This window comes from Scomber scombrus, chromosome 18 (assembly GCF_963691925.1).
Source record: "Scomber scombrus chromosome 18, fScoSco1.1, whole genome shotgun sequence".
Lineage (NCBI taxonomy): Eukaryota > Metazoa > Chordata > Actinopteri > Scombriformes > Scombridae > Scomber > Scomber scombrus.
The window spans coordinates 8,756,503-8,777,691 of record NC_084987.1 but is presented as its reverse complement, the minus strand read 5'-3'; the positions used below and the strand labels follow the sequence as shown (position 1 = coordinate 8,777,691).

General features: G+C 38.9%; 1 protein-coding gene across 1 annotated transcript; it reads left to right on the top strand.

Annotated features, from left to right (window-relative positions):
• The first annotated feature begins 1,625 nt into the window (after nt 1-1,625).
• cavin1a (caveolae associated protein 1a) lies at nt 1,626-19,707 on the top strand. Its single transcript, XM_062438903.1, has 2 exons — nt 1,626-2,410; nt 16,260-19,707. The coding sequence occupies exons 1-2, from the start codon at nt 1,910-1,912 to the stop codon at nt 17,025-17,027; spliced, it is 1,269 nt and encodes a 422-aa protein (XP_062294887.1). The 5' UTR covers nt 1,626-1,909; the 3' UTR covers nt 17,028-19,707.
• Nucleotides 19,708-21,189: the final 1,482 nt, after the last annotated feature.

The following is a 21,189-nucleotide window of genomic DNA, read 5'->3' as shown; positions in this document are numbered from 1 at the left end:
AAAGTCTGGTTTTGTCCCAGCCAACAGTCCACAACCTAAAGATATTCAATTAACTGTCATAAAGGATTAAAGAAACCTGTGAACAGTCGCATTTGAGAATCTGGAATCTGAAAGAAGCTGGGGATTTTTGACTTTTTTTTCTTAAATAATTACTTCATCATTGCAGCTCTATTTATATGCACATTGACCTACACGTAAACTTATTGTACTTTAACATACATACAACATGCATCATGTAGGAACAGGACCACAATTAAGACAAATTTTGTTTTTGTAAGACCTTTATATCTACATAGGGAGTAGATCCTCTGGCACAGAGCCCACCATGTTGCACCACCATATTTCTCCAGTAGCCCAGAATGGACAAACTGGCCCTTAAGAGAGCCTATACATGTTTTTGAGGGGTATTCAGTTTCTGCAATCTGCAACCACACTGCTAAAGGCAACTCAATTCTACACATTGGTCATTTAAATGCAAGTATGTGCACAGGTACAAAAAAGGAAGCAAGGCTGCAATTACAGTGTTTATCATCATTTATTATCATCTTACAGTCACCACGTGTAACTACATCTCTTTTTAATTGTAGGTTTATTTTATGTTTTAACTGGAAGTAATCCTATGCTCATGTTTCTTGTCTTGACCTCAAAGGCAGTTGTAGTTACTCACTGTGACCAATAGAGGGTGTAAAACACGCTCTGAAGTTGACAGTTCTGTGTTAAATGTAGCTTATTTTTGAACTTATTTGTTAGTAATAATAATAAAAGTCATAATAATAAACTTAATAACTATACTTAATACTTAAAGGAAGGAATCTATGAGTGCCAGAGGAGAAGCTAACGCGCAGAAATGTATTCACTGATATAAACTTACAGTAGTTCTCTCATTACTTCAATTGGGTTACTGCATTTGGAAAGTGTTGTATGCTAGAGTTGTTTTAACAACAACAACAACAGCAGAAAGGCCAAGGCCAACATGATAGCATACTTATACCACTGAAGAATATTTGAGGCAACCAGAAATTAATTGTTGATCATACAATAGTTGTCACAAATACAACTCAGTTTTCTTCTGTCTTAATAATAAAAAAATATTATGTATCAAGCTTTATCTTTGTATGATCTTTATATGATGACCAGATGACCTGCCCCCCTCCCCTTCACCTCCCTAAACGTGTTTTAATGAAGAATTACCATATAAAAATGAGGCAATGTTCAAGGATTGGCATTACAAATTATCATCCTGGTAGTCAAAATTGCAGAACTGTTCATGCAGTACAATGACCACAGAAGTTAAACACAATTATTAATTTATAGACTCTACATGCAGTAAGCACAAAACACAATTTCAGAGACTATGAAGTTCAATAATCACATTTTGCTAGTATGAACTGATTTTATGGTACTTGATCTCGCCACCAGTGCCCTCATCAGAGTGGAGTGTGTCACTGCTGGAAGTGGAGAGTTTGGGACTTGGAGACACCCCTCCCTGTGCTTTGGGACAGAATGGGGTGGAGCCCCAGTAGCAGGGGGGAGCCAGGGGCAGGGGCTGGGTGTAGGAAGGGAAAAGTTGCACTGGGTGGTTTCACAGGGAGCAGAGGCATTTGAGACAGGGCACACATGCCTCAGCTGTGAGAGGCCCTACTCCCCTTGGCTGGCTGGCATCCCAGAGCAGAGGCAGAGAGAGACAGAGGCAGAGAGGGCTGAGTGTGAGAGACTGAGGGCGAAGAGAAAGTTAAAGTGTAAAGAAGACTGGGGAAAGGCTAAGAAGTGGCAGAGAAAGTTGCCTACAAGAAAAGAATAACGCTTAGAGATTGTGTTTTGTGCAGCGTCGCTCCTGTAGGTAATTTGTCAGTGGTGTATTTTTATCTGCAGCGAGTGTGCAAGCGATTTGTTTTTGGAGTTGACAGCCATGGCGGATACAGGTGTCAAGATGGAGCATGTAGCTCTGGCAGAAGTGCCTTTTGATGATGACGAGGTCGCCCTGGTGGGTGCTGCCACCGAGCCGGCAGTAGATGATGATGATCCGGCTGAGGAGGTGGACTTGCTATTGGCCCCTGGCCCTGGAGGCAAGAGTGAAGCTCAGATGAATGGGGTCATGGTTCTGTCTCTGCTAGACAAGATTATTGGGGTTGTAGACCAGATCCAGCAGACCCAGAATGGCCTTGAGGCCCGTCAGGAGGCCATGGAGAAGTCAGTGTCAACCATCCAAGGGGAGCTGTCTAAGTTGTCCAAGAATCATGTCGGCACAGCCAACACCGTCAACAAAATGCTGGACAAGGTGCGCAAGGTCAGTGTCAACGTCAAGACGGTGCGAAGCAACCTGGAGAAGCAGGCGGGTCAGATCAAGAAGCTGGAGAACAACGAAAATGAGCTTCTCAAGAGACGCAACTTCAAAGTCCTCATCTACCAGGTGAAGTGGGTTGTTACTTAGTGTGTGTGTGTGTGTGTGTGTGTGTGTGTGTGTGTGTGTGTGTGTGTGTGTGTGTGTGTGTGTGTGTGTGTGTGTGTGTTTTCATCACATGGACGAAATAACAGAAAATATTCCTTGCTTCAAGGATGTGCTGATAATCAAAAGATGAAAATGACTTTACACGTAGCTATGAACCCTAAAATTACACTGACAGTACATGTTAGTCCCGAAAAATGGGTGTGTTGCATTCCTCGCATCACAAAGGAAAGTTGAAAGGAAGTGTGAAATGCACCTGAAAAGCAATCAGAGCTAATCCTCAGAGCACCGTTTTGACATCATCTCACCAGAGAGTCACACTGTGGCATGAATTGGCCCTTGAAACGGAGCATAATAGTTTCTCAGAAGAGAGAATGCCGCCCAAAACTTCATCTTGGTAGTTTCCATGACATAAAAATCTGAAGCACTTTTTCCTAAAACTTAAACTGAGACTGCAATGTTTACAAAGAATCAGACACTTAATGGAAGCTGCTGTACAGTTTGTAATAGTAAAATGAAGGTGGTAGTGACCTCTCCCACTCCACATGGCTTCATGATTACCCAATGAAACTATTTACAGAAGAGTGGGTGTAAATAAAAATATAAGACCCATAAACAGTGGCTTGAGGGGCTACTTGAGACAGAACCAACGCCCCACTTCTGAGCACATAGCAGACAGATAGTTGGCAGGCTGCTGTCATGTAAGATGAAGATGTAGCTTTTATTGTAAAGATTTCTCAGAAGTGGGACACAATTCATAAATACCCCATGGTGCACAAACATGCACTCGAGTATTCAAGATTGTATAGTATAGTACAGTATAGATATAGTAAGATTGTATTGTATAGTAAGTATTGGGGCAGGATCATTTGCACTTCTTTACTTCCACTTCTCTTCAATTTTGGGAACAAAATAGGAAGAAAAAGAAAAAAGGGTTAGGGTTCAAATTTGAGTTCATATGTGAGAGTGGAGCACTAACCAGTTTAAGTACCATTGTGAATTTGAGACACAGCTCTTTTTTTAGCAAGACGTGTGTGCTGTTATGTCTGGCTGTTTAACTTTCAGGTTACAGCGTGCACAGCAGCACTTCTGCTTTAGTTTACTTTGCATCTCATGCCCTTTTGAATTGACAGTTTGTCATGAGAACACAAATCAAAATGACAGCTCAAGAAAATGTCAGTCACTTGATGCACTGCAAATCCTAACCTCTGCAGAGATTTTCTGTAAAAGACATTAGTAAGAGTAACTCTGAGAGAGGTGCATGCCTTATGTGGCTAAAGTTTACTCCTACTCCAGCTAATCTGTATAGGCAAGCTAAACATTTTTTCACTTCCCCGTCCTGGGATGTCCACTGTGGGAACAGGTTACACTATTGGTATTTCACAGAAATACAATCATAGGCACTAGGTCTTAATAAATGACACTTGCAACGCAGGTGTCTCCTGCTGTTTGTGAATCTGTATGGTTTGCTGTAAGCCTCCTAAATTACTTGTCTTTGTGCAATTGTCAATGTAGGAGATACTGTTCTTAAAAAAGGTGAACAGTTTGCAGCTTCCCTCGAGGACTTGCACTATTTTATAAAGATTTTATAAAGGGATTTGAATTTTTTTAGATTTTGACTGACTAGTTATGCTTATGTTTCAGCTGTCACATGTTAAATCAGTAATTTCCTGTTGATATTATCTCAACTGTAATGCCCTTATCACTGTCTTAATTTCGTCCTTGTCATGTTGTCAAAAGTGTTGTAGCTTCCATGTTGTTTTGGACTCCAACAATCTATTTATTGCCAGAGAATGGATGCACTGTGTCTGGTAGTCTGGTTATATATTGGCAGCGTTACAAATTAAGACTGGCTCTCGGTCAAATTTTACCACTCTCCAGCCTCTGTGTGTTAATGTGTTAGAGTATGATACGTTTATAATTAGGTACGGGTTAGGTAGGTATGTAGAGGTTATGGTTAAGCTTACAATAAATGTCTGTGGAATTAATGTATGCTAGTTCAGTGTCCTCACAAGTAAGACCAACGTGTGTGGGTGTATGTGTGTGTGCCCATTCCTCACCAATATTGGCTTTCACCCGCAGTGTCAATGTCAACGAGGCAAGCATTTAAGTTTTTAGCTGCATAGGTAGGACCATGAATTCTGCTTTGTTAAGCTGATATTGGCTTTAACTGTGAGCACCGTATTTTCCTTCATGTCACTCCGTCTCTGCATCCTGAGAATAGCCACATACTTAAAAGTTTCTAGCTGGAAAGACTTTGACACTGATGCTTTATAATTAAACCAGCAACGATGATAGCACGTAGGATCCCTTGACAACAACTGGGTGTGGCAACTAAGACGCATTTACCAAATGCTCATTACATATCAGATATGCATCACAATATCTTTAACAGCTTCAATTGTACCCCTCTCAAATTAGATCCCAGTGAGTAATGTTTAAACAATGATGTTGCTATGGTTTCCTGTGAGACTGAAATATGAACCAAAAAGATACCTCTCTACAACTACAATTCTGCAGCTAAATTTTAAAAGATGGCACTTACATTTTGGGAGTTTAGAATATGAAATTCAAGTTCGGGACAGATTTCATGAATAGGTGGTCTCTTTCTGGAGTTGACAGGCTAGGGTCTTACAATTAGAAGCCCTGGCTGTGAGTGTCCTTGCAGCAGCTGAGGGTCTTCCTGCTGTACAAGGATCAACCAGCCTGTCATCAGAGCTCTGTGGCCCCCCACATGGCCCTACTTTCACGCCCACGCTGCGTGTTTCTCCCTTGACTGTAATGCATATGATATTGCTGTCCTTTATAGACCACTTGTCTACAGGAGAAGCAAACATAATGACTCTAAATGAGTCACTTCATTTTCTTATTTCCTGTTAGTCTCATATAGCCAGACAATTTACTATTTATGTGTAACCGACTTATTTAAGACTAATTTCCTTTTGCAGTGTCTAACAGCAATAGTTGTCAGGAAATAAACACAGAACCTTGATGTTTCTTAACAAAACTATTCTGATGAAATGGTTTATAAATAATATTGCAGTTTTCTCATTGAATAATCATTATGGTTGTAATGAATTTATACAAATTTGGTACAAGACCAGGCAAAGTTTATTCGTATAACATGAACCAGCCCTTAGTGCTCATTTAGCCAATTGGAAGTCAAATATTTCCTGGAAAACAATCATACTTGAAAATCAGTTTGCTGTCAACTGTGGGGTTGAACTATAGACTGTAAAAAAAAAAAAAAAAAAAAAATGGACGAAACTGCCAGGATGTCAACCAGTGGTTTCTGGCAGGTCTTTGCTGAATGCAAGTGGAAAAAAAAAATAAGGCACGGTTCAGCACATGGGTGTATTATTTGAACTGGGTAAAGCACTGCCGCTCAGTCTTTCAGCCAATTTTCCCCAGTGACCACTTGCTGTATTGCAATAAAAAATCCCAAAAAGCGGCCCGAAAATCAAAACCAAAAAGCATAGACCACAATTTTAAAAAAGACATCTGTAAAACCGTTGACAAGACACCTCTAAATGCAAACAACGTCTACTGTGATTCTTTCTATCACAAATTGTTGATCCATGGAGGTTTTATGTTTGTAAAACTTTCCTCGAGCTAAGAAAACCGATTTTAAAAATCTGTAACTACAATGTAGAGCCTATGGCTGGTGGGCGGGGCCAGCGGGAGAAACACTGCTGCACATATTCAGTGGGCTGCAAACCCCTGGAAGTAAACCAGGAAGCTAGAAACATTTTTGGCATATGTGCCAGCCGAACAGTTCTTGTTGACTGAAGAGGTGTTATTTTTGGTTGGGTATCCAGCTTTTATAATACATCCATGTTTGGCATCTTGGCCAGAAGTGACCACATTTAGTTGAGAGGGTGGAGCTGACTTTAACACTACCATAAGAACAACCAAGTACTGAATAAGAATTTTTAGGTGACCATAATATTCCAACTAACTTTCATGAACTGAAAACAATAGTGACAGCTACACCTGTACTCCTATGTTATGTGATGTATGTAACCAATGTTGTCTATTTCACTCTAAGTGGGACCATAATTTACAAAATGAACATTATGCTATTGATGAACACATGGATTTACATACTTCTTAATCAGTAGCTAAACATAAGAGTTTCCATGCAACACAAGTACCAGTGTGAAAGCCTATTTTAGTTAAATTATAAAAGGGGACATGTGACCTTTAATTGGGTGTCTGTAGTGACCCAAATGTGTGTTGCATTATGCACATTATCTCTTTAACTCTGTGGATTAATCCACTTTATGCAACGTGATAGTGTATGTTGATCATAGTGTGAGATCGTACTGCTGTGTGTCTAGGTTTGGGATGTGTTTGGCTGCAGCTCAAGGATGATGATAGCCATGTGGTTAACTCTATCAGGGAGATATAAGGCCTCTCAGTTACCGACCACTTCTTCCATGTCAGCCTCACAGACCTTGCAGAGCTCAGATCGCAGCCAACAAGCATCGCCACCAGCCACAGCCCAATTTTCTTTAATAGCTTTTAACCCTGCCCAGCTATATACTAACTCAATTACATTTACTCCAGACATAGTCATCCAGCTAAAGCTTTTGGCCACTTAAGCTTACTGAATCTTTGTTTCCTGGCATATATCAAATCTCCATTTCAATACAGAGAGGGTAGTTATGAAACACTTAGCCAACCCCTTGCATGCAATAGCTGGCAACTGAGGAGTACCAAAAAGCACTCGACCAGCAGCACCAAGTTAGTGTTATGATTCACCCCGCCAGCATCTCTCTGCTGCTCTTGCCAAAATGCCAACTGGGTCTCCTCCCTACCTCCTAGTTTCTCTCCCCTATCACTTCCACTATCGCCCATTCTACTCCTACACCTCTGAACCAGAACCAAGAGTACAGCTCATTCAGTATTTCCCCATAGCACTTGCAAAGTATGTTGTTCTCTTTCAGTCTGTCCTCACTGTCACTCTCTCTCCTGCTGTGCTCCTCTTACCCAGTTGGTGGAAAGATATCTGGCAGGCTCCACATTTCACTGTTGCATGTCAGCTACTATGTCAAGTCAGTCCTGAGTTCCAATACTTGGTGGCGTGTGAACCTCTGCGTGTCAAATGTGGTCCCATAGTCACCTTTTTAAGAGCGTTCATGTGTTGCTTGCTTGGAATGATGCAAACAGCAGCAACTTGCACGATAAAGAAAAACATGTGAGAACATGTGATAGATGTATAAAACATATTTGGATGTGAAGATAACTCATATTATTTCATGCAATACAATCATTTTTGATGATCAGGGTCAGAGGAAACACATTATACTGTCAATGTGAGACTTCAGAAGTGAAAAAGTCAAGACACCTGCCCCCCTTCCTATCAAGATAGTTTCTAAATGTATTTATATCAGGCTTTTATATTCTCCTCTTCCTCACATCTTCTTTGTTGAGGTGAGACCATATCTTGAAGCCAGATCTATGTTTCTTTTGTCATGTTTGGCCAAATCTGGAAGTTGTATTGCTCTGATCCTCACTCTCTCACGCACACATTTTGTACTCCTCAAGGAACATGTTAGTACAACACAAAGCAAAAACAATCCCTTTTTCATTTTGTTTGTAATTGTTTTAATATTTCAGAAGGAGCAAAGCCATACTCCTTGCTTTACAAGTCAGTCAGAAGTCATAAAATCAGTGTGTTCTGAAAACAGGAGTGTACCGACCAGCATCCTCTGTTATTGTTCACCTTGATTGTCTTAGCTTTTGTAAAGCATAAATACATTTTCAAGCTGACGTGGTCATTAAAATGTATGTTTAATTTGAAAGGATCTGATATTTTGAGCAGTTAAGACTCAATAAGATCTAAAGGTTGGTGTGGCATAATTGGGCAGGTGTAATTTTACACTTACAGTGAATTTGCTCTCTGCTTTGGAGGGGCATTTGCTGATAGTGTTACTGTATCCTTTCCTTTGCACCTGTCTTTAGGATATACAGTTTGTACAGTGGAAAGAGTATTCCTGCTATTCTAGCACGTGGAAACGTGATTCACTGTAGCAATGCATTTTTGTGAGCTGTTTCTTTGGCTACACAAGAGGAAACTCTGAGTTTCTCCTATTAAAATAACTATCGTTCATATGTCCTGATGCCTGGACTCAGCTGCCTTCCTGTCTTACCAAACATCCCCATCCCATAGCAGCAGACAGGATTTACCAGCTGAAGACTGATCAAGTCACCCCTTGATGTGAACAGTTGTAGTTGTCATCCAGCTTATTGGCCGGCTAACAGAAATGTGTCCTCATACCAAATCGTAACTGGGTGGAGGCTACTGATAACCTCTGTGCTGTTTATTCCAAGATTTGTAGGCACACCCCTGATCTACAACGCCATAGCCAAAATAAAAAGTTGGCCAAATTATCTGAGTTGGTATATTAAAGGAGACTGCTACGTCGCTTTTGATTATAAATACACCAACAGCAATGCAATGGAAATGTGTAGGGTCCTGTTTCACTGAGTGGGTCTGAATTTAGCAAACAGCAGCACTGATTGATTGATTAATTGCATGCATTCGTTTGGTAGGGATTATTTTCAGTTGAATGTCTGTGTGAGTGTAGCCTTAGTTGTGAGTCACATACTGTACTAGTAGTACTACTTTAGTTTATTTACTAAACTACAGTATCCATACATCCATACATTTACTATTAATATAAGTAACTGTTATTGCTGTAACTTAAGACATCACATGTGAAAGTAATATATGGTCTGGGCTACATTCAGTCTGAAGTGCAGTCAGGTTACCTTGGTGGTATATTTCCCAGTGCTGCTGTGACGGCTCGCTGTTCTTGTCACTAGTATGTGAGTTATATGCTATCATTGAGACTGTGCCCAGACACGCCATGGGTTTTGGGTACCCTTGGGATTAGATTTTGCATGCAGATGGATGCTTAGAATGATTAATCTATAAATAATACTTAAATGATGTTATCATGGAAAATGTTGATGGTGAAATATTTGACTAGCTTAAAATGTTATCCATATGTTATCCTTAAATTGGCCGATTTTTCATTTTTCATGTCATTTTACTGCTTACACAAATTACACACATTAAGCTATGACAGACATCTCTTAGATCAACAAAGACAGAATATTACAGCCTGTCAGTTTTTCCATCTATAATATCCCAGTTGCATTATTCACACAAACAACAGCTCAATTTAGAACAAAGAAAAACAGTGTGGTCTTCCTTCTAATATCCCCAGTTGTTATTTGGCAGGGAGTTATTTGCCATTAAGCATTATATTGGCCTAATGAAAGTCAGTAGTTATAGTTTCCTAAAGTTTAGCCCAGCACAATTAAAGTTGGCAGGTTATTCATGCCTTCGCTTGAGCCACCCACATCACATTATCCTGAAATAACATGAATGTATGAATGATTATAACACACTCTTTCACTTAAAACATTTTTTTTAAATATTTTAAATCCTTGCAATATTAATCATACTGCTTCATAGTTACTGCAGCAGAACTTATGAATTCGTGTTTGTTCCAATCTTTCAAGCACTTGAATGGAAAATCTGAACCGAGTTATTAAATTTGGGTGAAACGCAACTTGCTGTTCTGACTTAGTGTCAATATGGAGCGTTAGAGGGAAAAGGGATCTTGTTATGTAATGTATTCCAGTACTGTTGCTGCCCGTTGACACAGAGATGTAAATGGAAAAGTAAATTTTCTATCTTTGCATGGGTCTAACCCTGGGATTCCAGTAGGCTCAGAGTCATGGATGTGGTAAGGCTAAACTGTGGAAAAAGGGTATCCCCATTCAGGCTCTTATGTATGAAATCACAAATCACTGTGACAGGAAACCCAAGGAACTCCCTTCCTGTGGTTTGCACAGTAACATGACATCGCCTTGTTGGCTATGTGGTATACAAAGGCCCCTCTTCAAATGAATATGTCTGTAGACAGAGCAGGATTGGTCGTTTATATTTCCATTACTTGCAGGACACTTGAGCATGGAGCCATCAGAGTACTTAAAGGGATAAGAGAGCTTCATGATACAGAATTTGCATTGTGCCCTCAATCATCAGAGTCATTGCAAAATGCCTGTGGTAGTATGCAGCTGGACCAGTCCTCTGTGAATTGTTTGAGCTTTATTTAGGAGAGTGTGGGAGGCATCAATATTAATGACCAGAGCACATCAGTGTTCTTATTTTAGCCTTGAAGCACTCTTTAAGGATCAAAGCGTCACTACTCAGGCCGAGGGCTAACATGCGAACCTCCACCTCTGTTTCATGTCAATCTCTCATTTGGCCTTCTCCAATCATGGATAGGCGCGTGGGTCAATGATATCACTCATTGTGAAAGCTAAGTGCACAGCTGCAAGGACTGGACAGGATCAGACAGCTGCTCCTGTGACTCATCGTAGAGGCCTTTCATCACACTGCCTGAAAAGGAATAGTGTGTGTATATGTGCCTGTGAGTGTGTTTATCTACAAGCAAGCAAGTTGTCTGCGTGTATGTAGGCGGATCATGATTCTAACCTTTTGGGTGTTAATAAACGTATAAGTCATATTTCACATGAAATACGAAATAGGAAAGTAATTTTAGTCAGAGAAAAACCCCACTAATGTATGCAATCAAAATTAAACATAATCAGAATATATTCCCTGTTTGGATTTGCTTGGAAGACCAATGTTATAATAAATTTGCAGTATTTAATTAATTTTCTTATAAATGTGTATTTTCCTAATTATTCTTCATTATTGCAATATTAATAACAATAATTAACATTAATAATGGGTTGCCATGGAAACACAGAGCAGACATTACAAACACGGTCACTTTTAGCAAGCATATTTGCCTAAAGTCAAACAGCTATTGCATGTACGTGCATGCATATATTCGTACGTGCGTGCGTACGTGCATGTGTGTGTATGTATGTGTGTAGGCCTATGTATGTAGGTATGTATGTATGTTACTGTAGCATGCAAATTATGTATGTATGTACGTTTGTATGCATATATGTATGTTTACGTAACTTGTATGTACTCAAGTATAGCTAATAGGTATGTAACTCACTTCCTTTGTTGTTTAATAGACGACTGTTAAAACTTAAGTCAGAAATTTGTATGAAATACTGTCACCCGAGCAACGAAAAATCTATTAAAAAATAATAATAATAATAATAATTGATGCTGCTAATAAGTGCCATCCTTGTGAATGATAACATATTTAAATAACTTCACAACAACAGTCATGTTCCTTATATTAACAGACAAAAGGGGGATGGAGGAAGGTGGATGCCAGCGGCTTTAGTCAAGGCTGCAGTGGTCTCTTTATAGTGCTGATTGAGAACACTATTTGCTCCGTTGTCCATGGTAACAGTCGGTGGTTAAATTTTCCCCGAGCCCTTGTATGAGTCAGATGGAGAACATTTTGTGTGTCATAAAATTTAGACAACGAAAAAGCATTTGCTGTAGTTATATGAATGATGTAAAATTCAAGGAGTTTTGAAGGATTATATCACCATAGCTTGAGACAATTCTCATAAATATTTAAAAATACCCAATTCCCCAAAGCAGCAGACTCTGCTGATCTCCCATAGAGATAATGATGTTGTCATGCTTCCTGCATCTTTGCCTTTCTGTCTCTTGTGCTTTTCCTCAGTATGTTTTAGTCTTAGCTGTTTACCAAAATCTTGCCCCTCAGTCCACAGGGACTTGTTAATTGCATCTCCTAAGTTGTGCCTCCTCAGACGGCTCAGACAGTTGTTGGCTTGTCCGAGGCAAATCAGACACACACACGCACACACACGTGAACATGCACACACACACAGTCCCCACTCAAACTTGCCAACTTTTCCATGAGGTATGATTCACGCCACTCCTGGAGGAAAGAAACACTGGCAACAGACCTCCTTCTCATTGAGAAGAGCACACATACACTCTGTCATCAGTCCCCTGGCACCTGTCAGTTTACACACACACATACACAAACACATTACGGACTTTTCCATTGCCAGTAAGTGGGAGGAGAGAGAGGAAGGTAATACAGGGACACTAATGGATTTACCGTCTTTTTCCTCAAACTCTGAGTGTCGTTTATAATCAGGCAGTGAAATCCAAACAGGGCTTGCTGATATTATCGCAATCACCATTGATGCAGACAGGAATTAACTCAGCTTTTCAGAATGCAAATAAGGAAATGTTCCAAAATGCAATGTTGGTATTCCTTTATATGGGTTCCCACAGGCCTTGAAGCTAGGATTAGATAACATTAAAAACATTTTAAAAATGTTAGAAAATATAACAAAAATCAAAATACTCTCTAATATCTTCACATTAAGAGTAAATAATAATGCAATGATCAAACAGCAGCTTCAACATGATTTAACCTGTGATGTTAAAAAGTTGATGTTGAAAATAGACTGAAAACAGCAGTAATGATCTTGATAAAAGTACAGAGCTTTTAGTCTGGGACAATATGGAACTGAAGTGTTGTAATTTCCTTGTTTTGTATGACCTCAGCTGCTCCTAAATTGCTGTGTACCTCTGTGTTTCCATTGGCTTTTTAAATTTCCTGTTCAGCCATTGGAGCTGCTGCCTCTTATGAAAGGTGTTCACAGTTTAGCTTCATGGAAAGAACTGCAGGTCTGTGTTTCTGTGTGTGAGGGTGGGTGTACACATACTAGCATGAATACTCTATAATTATAGATTTGTATACAGGTATTTATATGGAAATGTTGTTTATATGTTTTTTAGATAGAACTGGACAGGATAGAAACACTCTGGGGTAATGTCCATACTTTCCTTCCAGTTTTCTGCCACCAGACATTTTTACCTAATAGAAAAATGTGGCCAAATGTGATGTCACAACTTCTTAGACAGCTATTAACAATGTGCTGTGTTTGTACATTGGCACACTGTGAGTACTTATGTTTATTGAATGCAGATTTATTTTACAATCGTGTAGATCTGATCAAAAACGTTTCAGGACTTTTCCTGTCTTACTACATCATTCTGATAGAAACTATGGAAATGTTGCTGTTGAACTATATACGTGCAGATTCAAAATATCTCTAAAATTACCATATTACAGCTCAGCCTCACATTGCTCGACGTGCTTGTCTGCAAAGCAGGTGCAGGATTTATTTCTAGTTTAATTGTAACACACTCACAACAACTGAGAACCTCATGTTGGTATATTGTTTTAGAGATGTCAGCTGTTTATCCAGCTGAACTTCACCACCCACAGGAGGCGACATGAGGAGTTGGTTGCCATGGTGAGGGAGCGTTGTGTTTATTTGTTGCTGTGTGGGAGGGGAGGGTGTTGTGTGGCGGGGGTGTCGGTCGGACTGAACGCTTCAGTGGCCGGTAGCCAAAGAACGGTAGATGGAATCCAGGGAGAGGGAAAGGCCAGCCCAAAATAAACCCATACAGAGCAGGATGGCCTGGCCCACTCCATACACAGCCCCAGATAAGGAGGCAATGTCCATTTTATGATAGGATCGTATGGCAATATTTGGACTACCCTGGGAGTTGTGCTGTGCATGTGATCCGACAGGTGTCTGTCTTACAGATATTAGACTTCAGAAGTCAGATATCAGGATTAAAATAATTTTGTCCAATTAATACTGCAAGTTTTTAACGACTTACTCATCTTATTTACCTCGAACAAAATGATTACACTTGGAGTGATAGGCAAAGACATGTCTTGATCCTTTTTCAATAAACCCTTATAACAGGTAAAACAATATTAATTGGGCACTTGAATCTCTTTTATTATATATTTATACAATTTCTTCCCTAAAACACAAAGATGTGCACAGTTTTCAGTAAAATACATAAAGACTAGAGGTAGGCCTTAATATCCACATAAAATGAGAGATGTGGAGGTGTTGCAAAATCAACCGGCAAGAATAGAAGCAGAGAAATATCTAATCTAAAGTGACCGCTAGACAGGAAGAGTAATTATGATTCAATTTAGATTGGATGACAAAGATCCTCACTGTGTGTCAGGAGCAATGCATAAATGTAATCTCTTGACATGGTGATCATGATTAATTTGACAAGTTCTTGCTGCCGTATTTAACATTTTGTTTTTTGTACACTATTATCCAGTGAATAGCTTTGGTGCTGAATTTCATGGGGGAGAAAATAAACAGACGTCTTCCAGTAGCTCGCAGTGCTGTGCTGTACTGTATCTACTTTAACTGAACCTATGCTCTGCAGGAAAATCAGTCTGCATGCGGCAACAGGCTGACTCCACTCTCTCCAATGGGTCAATTTTAGACAAAAATTAGTAGGATTTATTATTTTCTATAAATTCAGCACTACACTTGCTCGGCTACAAATTTTAGTTTGAAGCCAGATAATCAGATTATGAACTTTCTAATCCTTCATCTGGATAAATACAATTATCTACACTGTGTTCCTATTCTCAGACAACATGCTATTGCTGAAACACAAATATAAATCAAATTATGCTTTCCTTTATTTTATTTTATTTTTATTTTAAGTCATTTCTGTTAAAGATCTAACAGCCTTCGAACCTTCAAAAATCCCACACTGGTCAAACCCTAGTTCATATTTTTGGGCAGGTTTCTGCAGTGGGAAAGGCCCTAGTGACTTAGTCTCATATTTCTATTAAAATATTATATTTTATTTTTCCAATGTAATAACATAAATCCAGTGAGGATGTTGAGGGTGCAAGGAATGAATCAAAAGAGAAGCAGTGAAGTGTGGTATAAAGGTGCCGCATGGTGGGACTACTAATCCCTCTAGGGGGTCACAGATATGCTGTTTGGAGGGGGGATAACATTCCTAGTACAGTACTGCATCTCCCTGTGTGGATATCTGGTACCACACCAACAATGTCTTCTTGTCAAACAACATGGAGTCACGATTGCTTCAGTGTTGATTGATTAGCTGCAGTCAGCATTACAGAAGAAAAAGAGAACAAAGAGATTGTTGTCAGAACAAATCATTTACAGAGAAAATAAGAAGCTTTTCTTCATTTGCACTGTGAAACGTAAGCCTTTTTTATGCTCTAAAGTAAAAAAAAAGTGGCAGGCAGGTGCATGAGACTATACTTCTTGGTTTATACATGAGGAGTTTTTTTGACCAGGAAATTAAATTGAAACTGTACTAACCACCAAGCCTTTCCCATGAAGTGAAAGCAGCATTATAAATTATAGACCTTTTAAGAGTTTAACTGTAAAAATCCCCAGAAAGTCTTCTTTGTCTACTGTCTACTGCAGTTAAAGTTAGGTTTTTAAGTCACAACAAAGAAAGTGTGTGAATGTACATTTATAGAGAAATGATTGCAAAATGGCAGGAAATGCACTTGCGGTTAGATGTAACAGGCGGATGGCTTTAGTTTCAGTTTGACTATGGCAAATACTATCGACTTCCTGTGAAGTCTCATAGTTTAATGTATATTTAGTAGATGTATTTAATGCATGCAACCACATTATCCTGAGTTCATTTATTTTTGAAGTGTAAAATAACTGTGAATTTTTTGGCACAAGATTGTTCTCAAATGACTGATGCCACTAGATGGCACTCTACACCAGCTACAAGCAGTCAACTATAGTGTTCACTGAATGTTCAGAGGACACTTGAATCTGTAAAGTATTGTGCACGTCTTCAGTTTTATTTCTAAACCAAAGGCCATTAACTGATCATTTTCACAAGACATATTAAATGAAATGTCATAATTTACACTAATTATACAATACGATAAGTGTTAATATTGTAATATACAAAAAATTATCATGCTACTGAGACTAATTAGTCTCCTGTTTTCTCCCTATTCTTCCCTATTTTGCTCCTCAGGACCAAGTGAAGGCCCCAAAGACATCCAAACACAAGACAGCAGAGACGGTGGCTGAAGGTGGAGCCGTGGAGGGCCTTGATCAGATACCTGAGGAGGGAGGTGAGGGACATCCAGTCAATCTCAATTCAGATGAAGAGGTGGAGATTGAAGAGATTATTGAAGAGTCCCGTACCAAGCGCATCCAACGCACCACCAAGCAGCAAGTGGACAACATTAAGAAAGCCTTCTCCAAAGAGAAAATGGAGAAGACCAAACTAAAGACCAAGGAGAATTTGGAGAAGACCAAGCAGAAGACCCGTGAGAACCTTGAGAAGACAAGACAGAGAACCCGCGACAACCTGGAGAAAACAAAGCACAACCTGGAGAAGAAGATGGGCAAGATCGGGACCCGCATGACCCCCACCCTGGAGCGCAGGGCGAAGATGAAGAGCTCAAAAGAGAAGGTGAAGAAGTCCCTTACCCCTGATCACACTGAGTATGCTCGCTCCAAGACCACTGTGTACCGCGTGCCGCCTTTCACCTTCCATGTTAAGAAGATCCGAGAAGGGGAGGAGGAGATGGTGCAGAACACAGAGATGGTGGAGGTGACAGAGGCCGAGGGCCAGCCAGCGGGAGAGGAGAACGGGCTGGGTGTGCATGTTGAGGTGGAGGAAGGGGAGCTGGTGAATGTAGACAGCCCAGAGATGGAGGCTCTGTTGGAGGTGACTGAGGACTCTCAGCTGGTCAGCTTGGAGGCAGACCACCTAAAGAAGGCCCAAAGCGAATAGAGAGTCTCACCTCAGCAGATATAAAAAAAAGAATGAAGAGGGAAACAGAGTCATGATGAATGAGTTTAATCACAAGGACACAATATTAGTCGTTGGGACTTTCTAGATGTGATCACAATCTATGAAATCTAATTTGTTTTCAGTTCTGTTTTTATTGTACCCAGAAGGGATGCCTTTCATATTTGCTTCTCTTTAGCATATAAATAAGAAAAACAAAACAAAAACAAAGCTTGCTTTTTAAACATGATGCAAGCTGCTTCTTTACTCCTGGCTGGTTAACCTAGACATGCAGGTCTAGGGTATTTGCAGTTTGTTGTTTGTTTGATAAATTGAGTGGCTATAAGAAAATAAAAAAGGTATAAATAGTCTTTGCTATTGAGATGTAATGTATAAAATAATATTTGCCATGTATGATATGCACATGAATAATTATGGAAATAGGAAGTTGCTGGCAAGATTTATGTTAGAAACAGATGGTTTTAGTGATGTAATGTGCACATGTGAAACTAAAAGAAATTAACATGTGGGCAAAATTTAGGCCTACGGAAGAAATAAAGAACTGAAGGGGCTGGAGCAGAGGACGCTAATGGGACTTTTCCTTGACTCAATGTTTACAAAAACATTACCCCAGATATGCATAAAGCATTAAGCCATCAAGGTTATTTACTGCATATAACTCAGGCATTGTGCCAAATGTTACAGTGTAATGTTTCTCACATGTAAAAGACTGAAATGTAAATGACTGAAAGTTACTGAATGACTGTGAGTTAAATCATGTCAAGAAGTGAAAGGAGCACTAAATGTCAAATTCAAGAATATTTAAACACTTATAGATTACACCACGGCAATAGATTGTTTTACCTTTTTGAAGAAAATGCAGAAAGCCAATATCCTGTATGTACTTTTTTTGTTTTTTACAGTACAGAGCTTTGATAAAAATACAACTCTCAGTCCTTAAATGGTCAATCGTTCAAAAATTTCAGCCATATAATATAATGAAATACTGAAAGCTAACGACAATGAAATGTATTATGTACAGTAACCTTTCCTGCGGTGTATCTTTACAATGCATGCTTGAAAACACAGTTTGATCATCATTTACTGTAATGTTTGATGTATATTCACCTTGTCATATTTTTTTCCATCTGAGCACATTGTATATGCCAAGTTCCACATAGCACAGTGCTGCTCAGAAGAGAAGAGAAATGCCTGTGTCACCATGGTCACAGCTTTTCACAGTACATTTGCACATCCCTATTAAATTTTCCCTGGGTAATTGCAGGCAGAAAAATGATGGTCTGAAGAGCAAGATGACAGTTTAATGACTGACTGTGTAACATATGGAGATGCAAATGTCATCCTAAATGCAGCTGGAGGAAGACAGCAGACTGCCAGGTACAATGAACTGCGTGGCACTTTAATAAATGTCAGAACACCGGAACAGCATGATCCGGTCCACAAATGTTTTCACAAAGACCGGGTGCAATCTTGTTTATTTCCTCTGAATTATAGAAGGAATGGCCACACTGAAGATAAAAACCTGTCTCACCATAAGTTCATAAAATGCTGTTATCTTTGTTGATGATTAGAGGAAACTGTGATGATTGGATTACAATCAGTCTCACTGTGCAATCATTTTGAACAAGGGAACAGGGGAAAGCACACAGGGCTCCGGACAGGAAGAAATTGGGAATACGACTTCCATTTTCCTCCCTAGAGACTGTGTGTGACCTTGATGTAGGCATGCAGAAGCCCAGTGTGTAGCATAGAAAACCATTAAGATAATCAATGGGCTGGGGGAATGCAATTAAGGAGAGTGCTCCCTCTGAGTACTGAACAGGGTAGAGAACAGTGAGGACTGAAAAAAGGTGTGTGTGTGTGTGTGTGTGTGTGTGTGTGTGTGTGTGTGTGTGTGTGTGTGTGAGAGGGAGAGGGGGAGAGAGGTCTACAGCATGTACATACTGTACCATATACCCACACTGATAATTAGTAATATTTGGTGAAACTGCAAGGTAATGTAAGCAGCAAGTTGAAATTGCAGAGAAGAGCAAAATAATCCATTACAGACCTGTAGCATCACATAGATGTATAAATATAACAGAAATGTTTTATATTGACTTTTAGGCAAAAAAAATATAACATTGTCTTGTATAAAAATGAAAAACTTGTAAGATACTGGTCCCTGTGTGTGTTTGTGTGTGTGTGTGTGTGCGTGTGTGTGTGTGTGTGTTTTTGCCACCATGTACATTTTGCCCTGTTTTAAGCTACTGGTTTATAAAAACTGACCCAGCCTGCTATAAGCATATTTTAGTCCATGCAAAACTTATTTAAACATTACTATCTATTAAAAAAAACAAAAACAAACAAAAAACAGATCAGTCACACTCCTACAACACAAGATGTGACACATAATTGCTCTTGGTGTTATTGATTTATACTCAAATAATGAAGCTCACATTTTCTGTTGTGTTTAAAAGGCATCCTTTTAAACACAACACTTCAACCACTTCATTATGAATAAAAGCTTGCTGATTAATATATAAACTGCCTATTAATGTTTAATTTTATGATTCCTTTACATACCTGATTAGACTACATATTAGTTCTTGATTAGCTTCAGGCACTGAATTACAGTGGTGGAATATAAATACATTTACTGTATAGTATAGTACATAATATACTATAGCCTAATTTTGAAGTGTACTTTCAATTATTTACATTTTATGCTACTTTGTGCTTTTACTCCACTACTTTTGTTGTACTTTTTTTCCTTCACTACATTTGTTTCACAGCAATAGTTACTTTTCAGATCAATATTTTATACATGAAACATATTACTTTATAAAATATGTAGGTTGACATGTATCATACATTCTACTTATTTGAAGTTTATTTTCAGTTTTTTGTTAATATTATTAAAAAAGTGATAATTCTACTTTATGTTTATGACTGAGGTCATACTAAGTGGTGGTGTTGTACTGGGGTGCATTATATTGACTGGTGTTCCTAATATTTTACCCCCTTCATGTATGTTAATGGAGTGTACAAAATATTAGGAACACCATTCAATATAATGCACCCAATACACCACCATCACCCAATATGACCTAAAAAATAAACACAAAGTAGAATTATCACCATTATTATCATGAATTATCATCAAATGTATAAGCTTCATAAATAGAGTAGAATCTATAACAGAGCTGTTATATTGGATTGCATTAGATTGCACAGGTGTACCCAGTGTTGGGGTGTAACTAGAAAGAATAAAAAAACTTTTATGACTTTGTTCAAAAAATATCTTTATTTTATATTCGAAAATCTACTTGAACTAATAAATAAATATTCAAATGAGAGACAAATCTTGCTTAATAAAAAATATTTCCCTTATAAATCATGTCAGTATCCATGAAAAACACCTGACCTTAGATTTAGGTGGGCTTAATGGGAACACTTAACCTAACAGTTGAAAACATTTGTTAGAAAATTAGAAACGTAATCAAAAAGTAATCAAATGTAATAAGTTACATTACGTTGACTAAGTAATTGAAATGGTTACATTACTCACTACATTCAAAATAGAGTAACCAGTAATCTGTAACCTATTACATTTCCAAAGTAACCTTCTTAACCCTGGATGTCTAACAAAGAGGATATATATAAATATAATTACACTCTAAGTGAGCATTGAGCACTTTTACTTTTGATAGCCTACTGTTAAGAAAGCACATTTAACCACCACTGCCTATTCATTTTAATATTATTACTTTTCACTTGAGTAAGATTTTGAATGCTGCACTTTTACCTGTAATAAAGTATATTTCATTAAGGTAAGTTAAAGCTTTCCTCCACCACTGCAGAATAATGATCAGGAGAGGTCAATACTGAACAGCCCTGGTGTTATTAAACTCATGATGACGTCGGCACTGCCAGTAACTCAGATGACTTCCAGCCTGGCTGTTCTCTCAAAGAGCACGCCCGCCCTCCGCTGAGAGCCTTCTCTGCGGTCTAAACAGAGGGAGGGTTCGAAGAAGGGAACCGCGAAAATTGCGACAGCAGTCAACACGACGTTCTCAACCAACCTCGCCGTGAAGTCCCGCCTCTTCTGCTAATATACCGCTTTATGATTGGCTACAGTATGAATAGCGACGCGTATTGGCTG

What these genes read in the sequence shown, in the direction of transcription:
- cavin1a (XM_062438903.1), top strand. Translation starts at nt 1,910, where the DNA reads ATGGCGGATACAGGTGTCAAGATGGAGCATGTAGCTCTGGCAGAAGTG. An exon ending in TCAAAGTCCTCATCTACCAG is followed by an intron (nt 2,411 to 16,259) that starts GTGAAGTGGGTT and finishes TTTGCTCCTCAG; the next exon opens with GACCAAGTGAAGGCCCCAAA.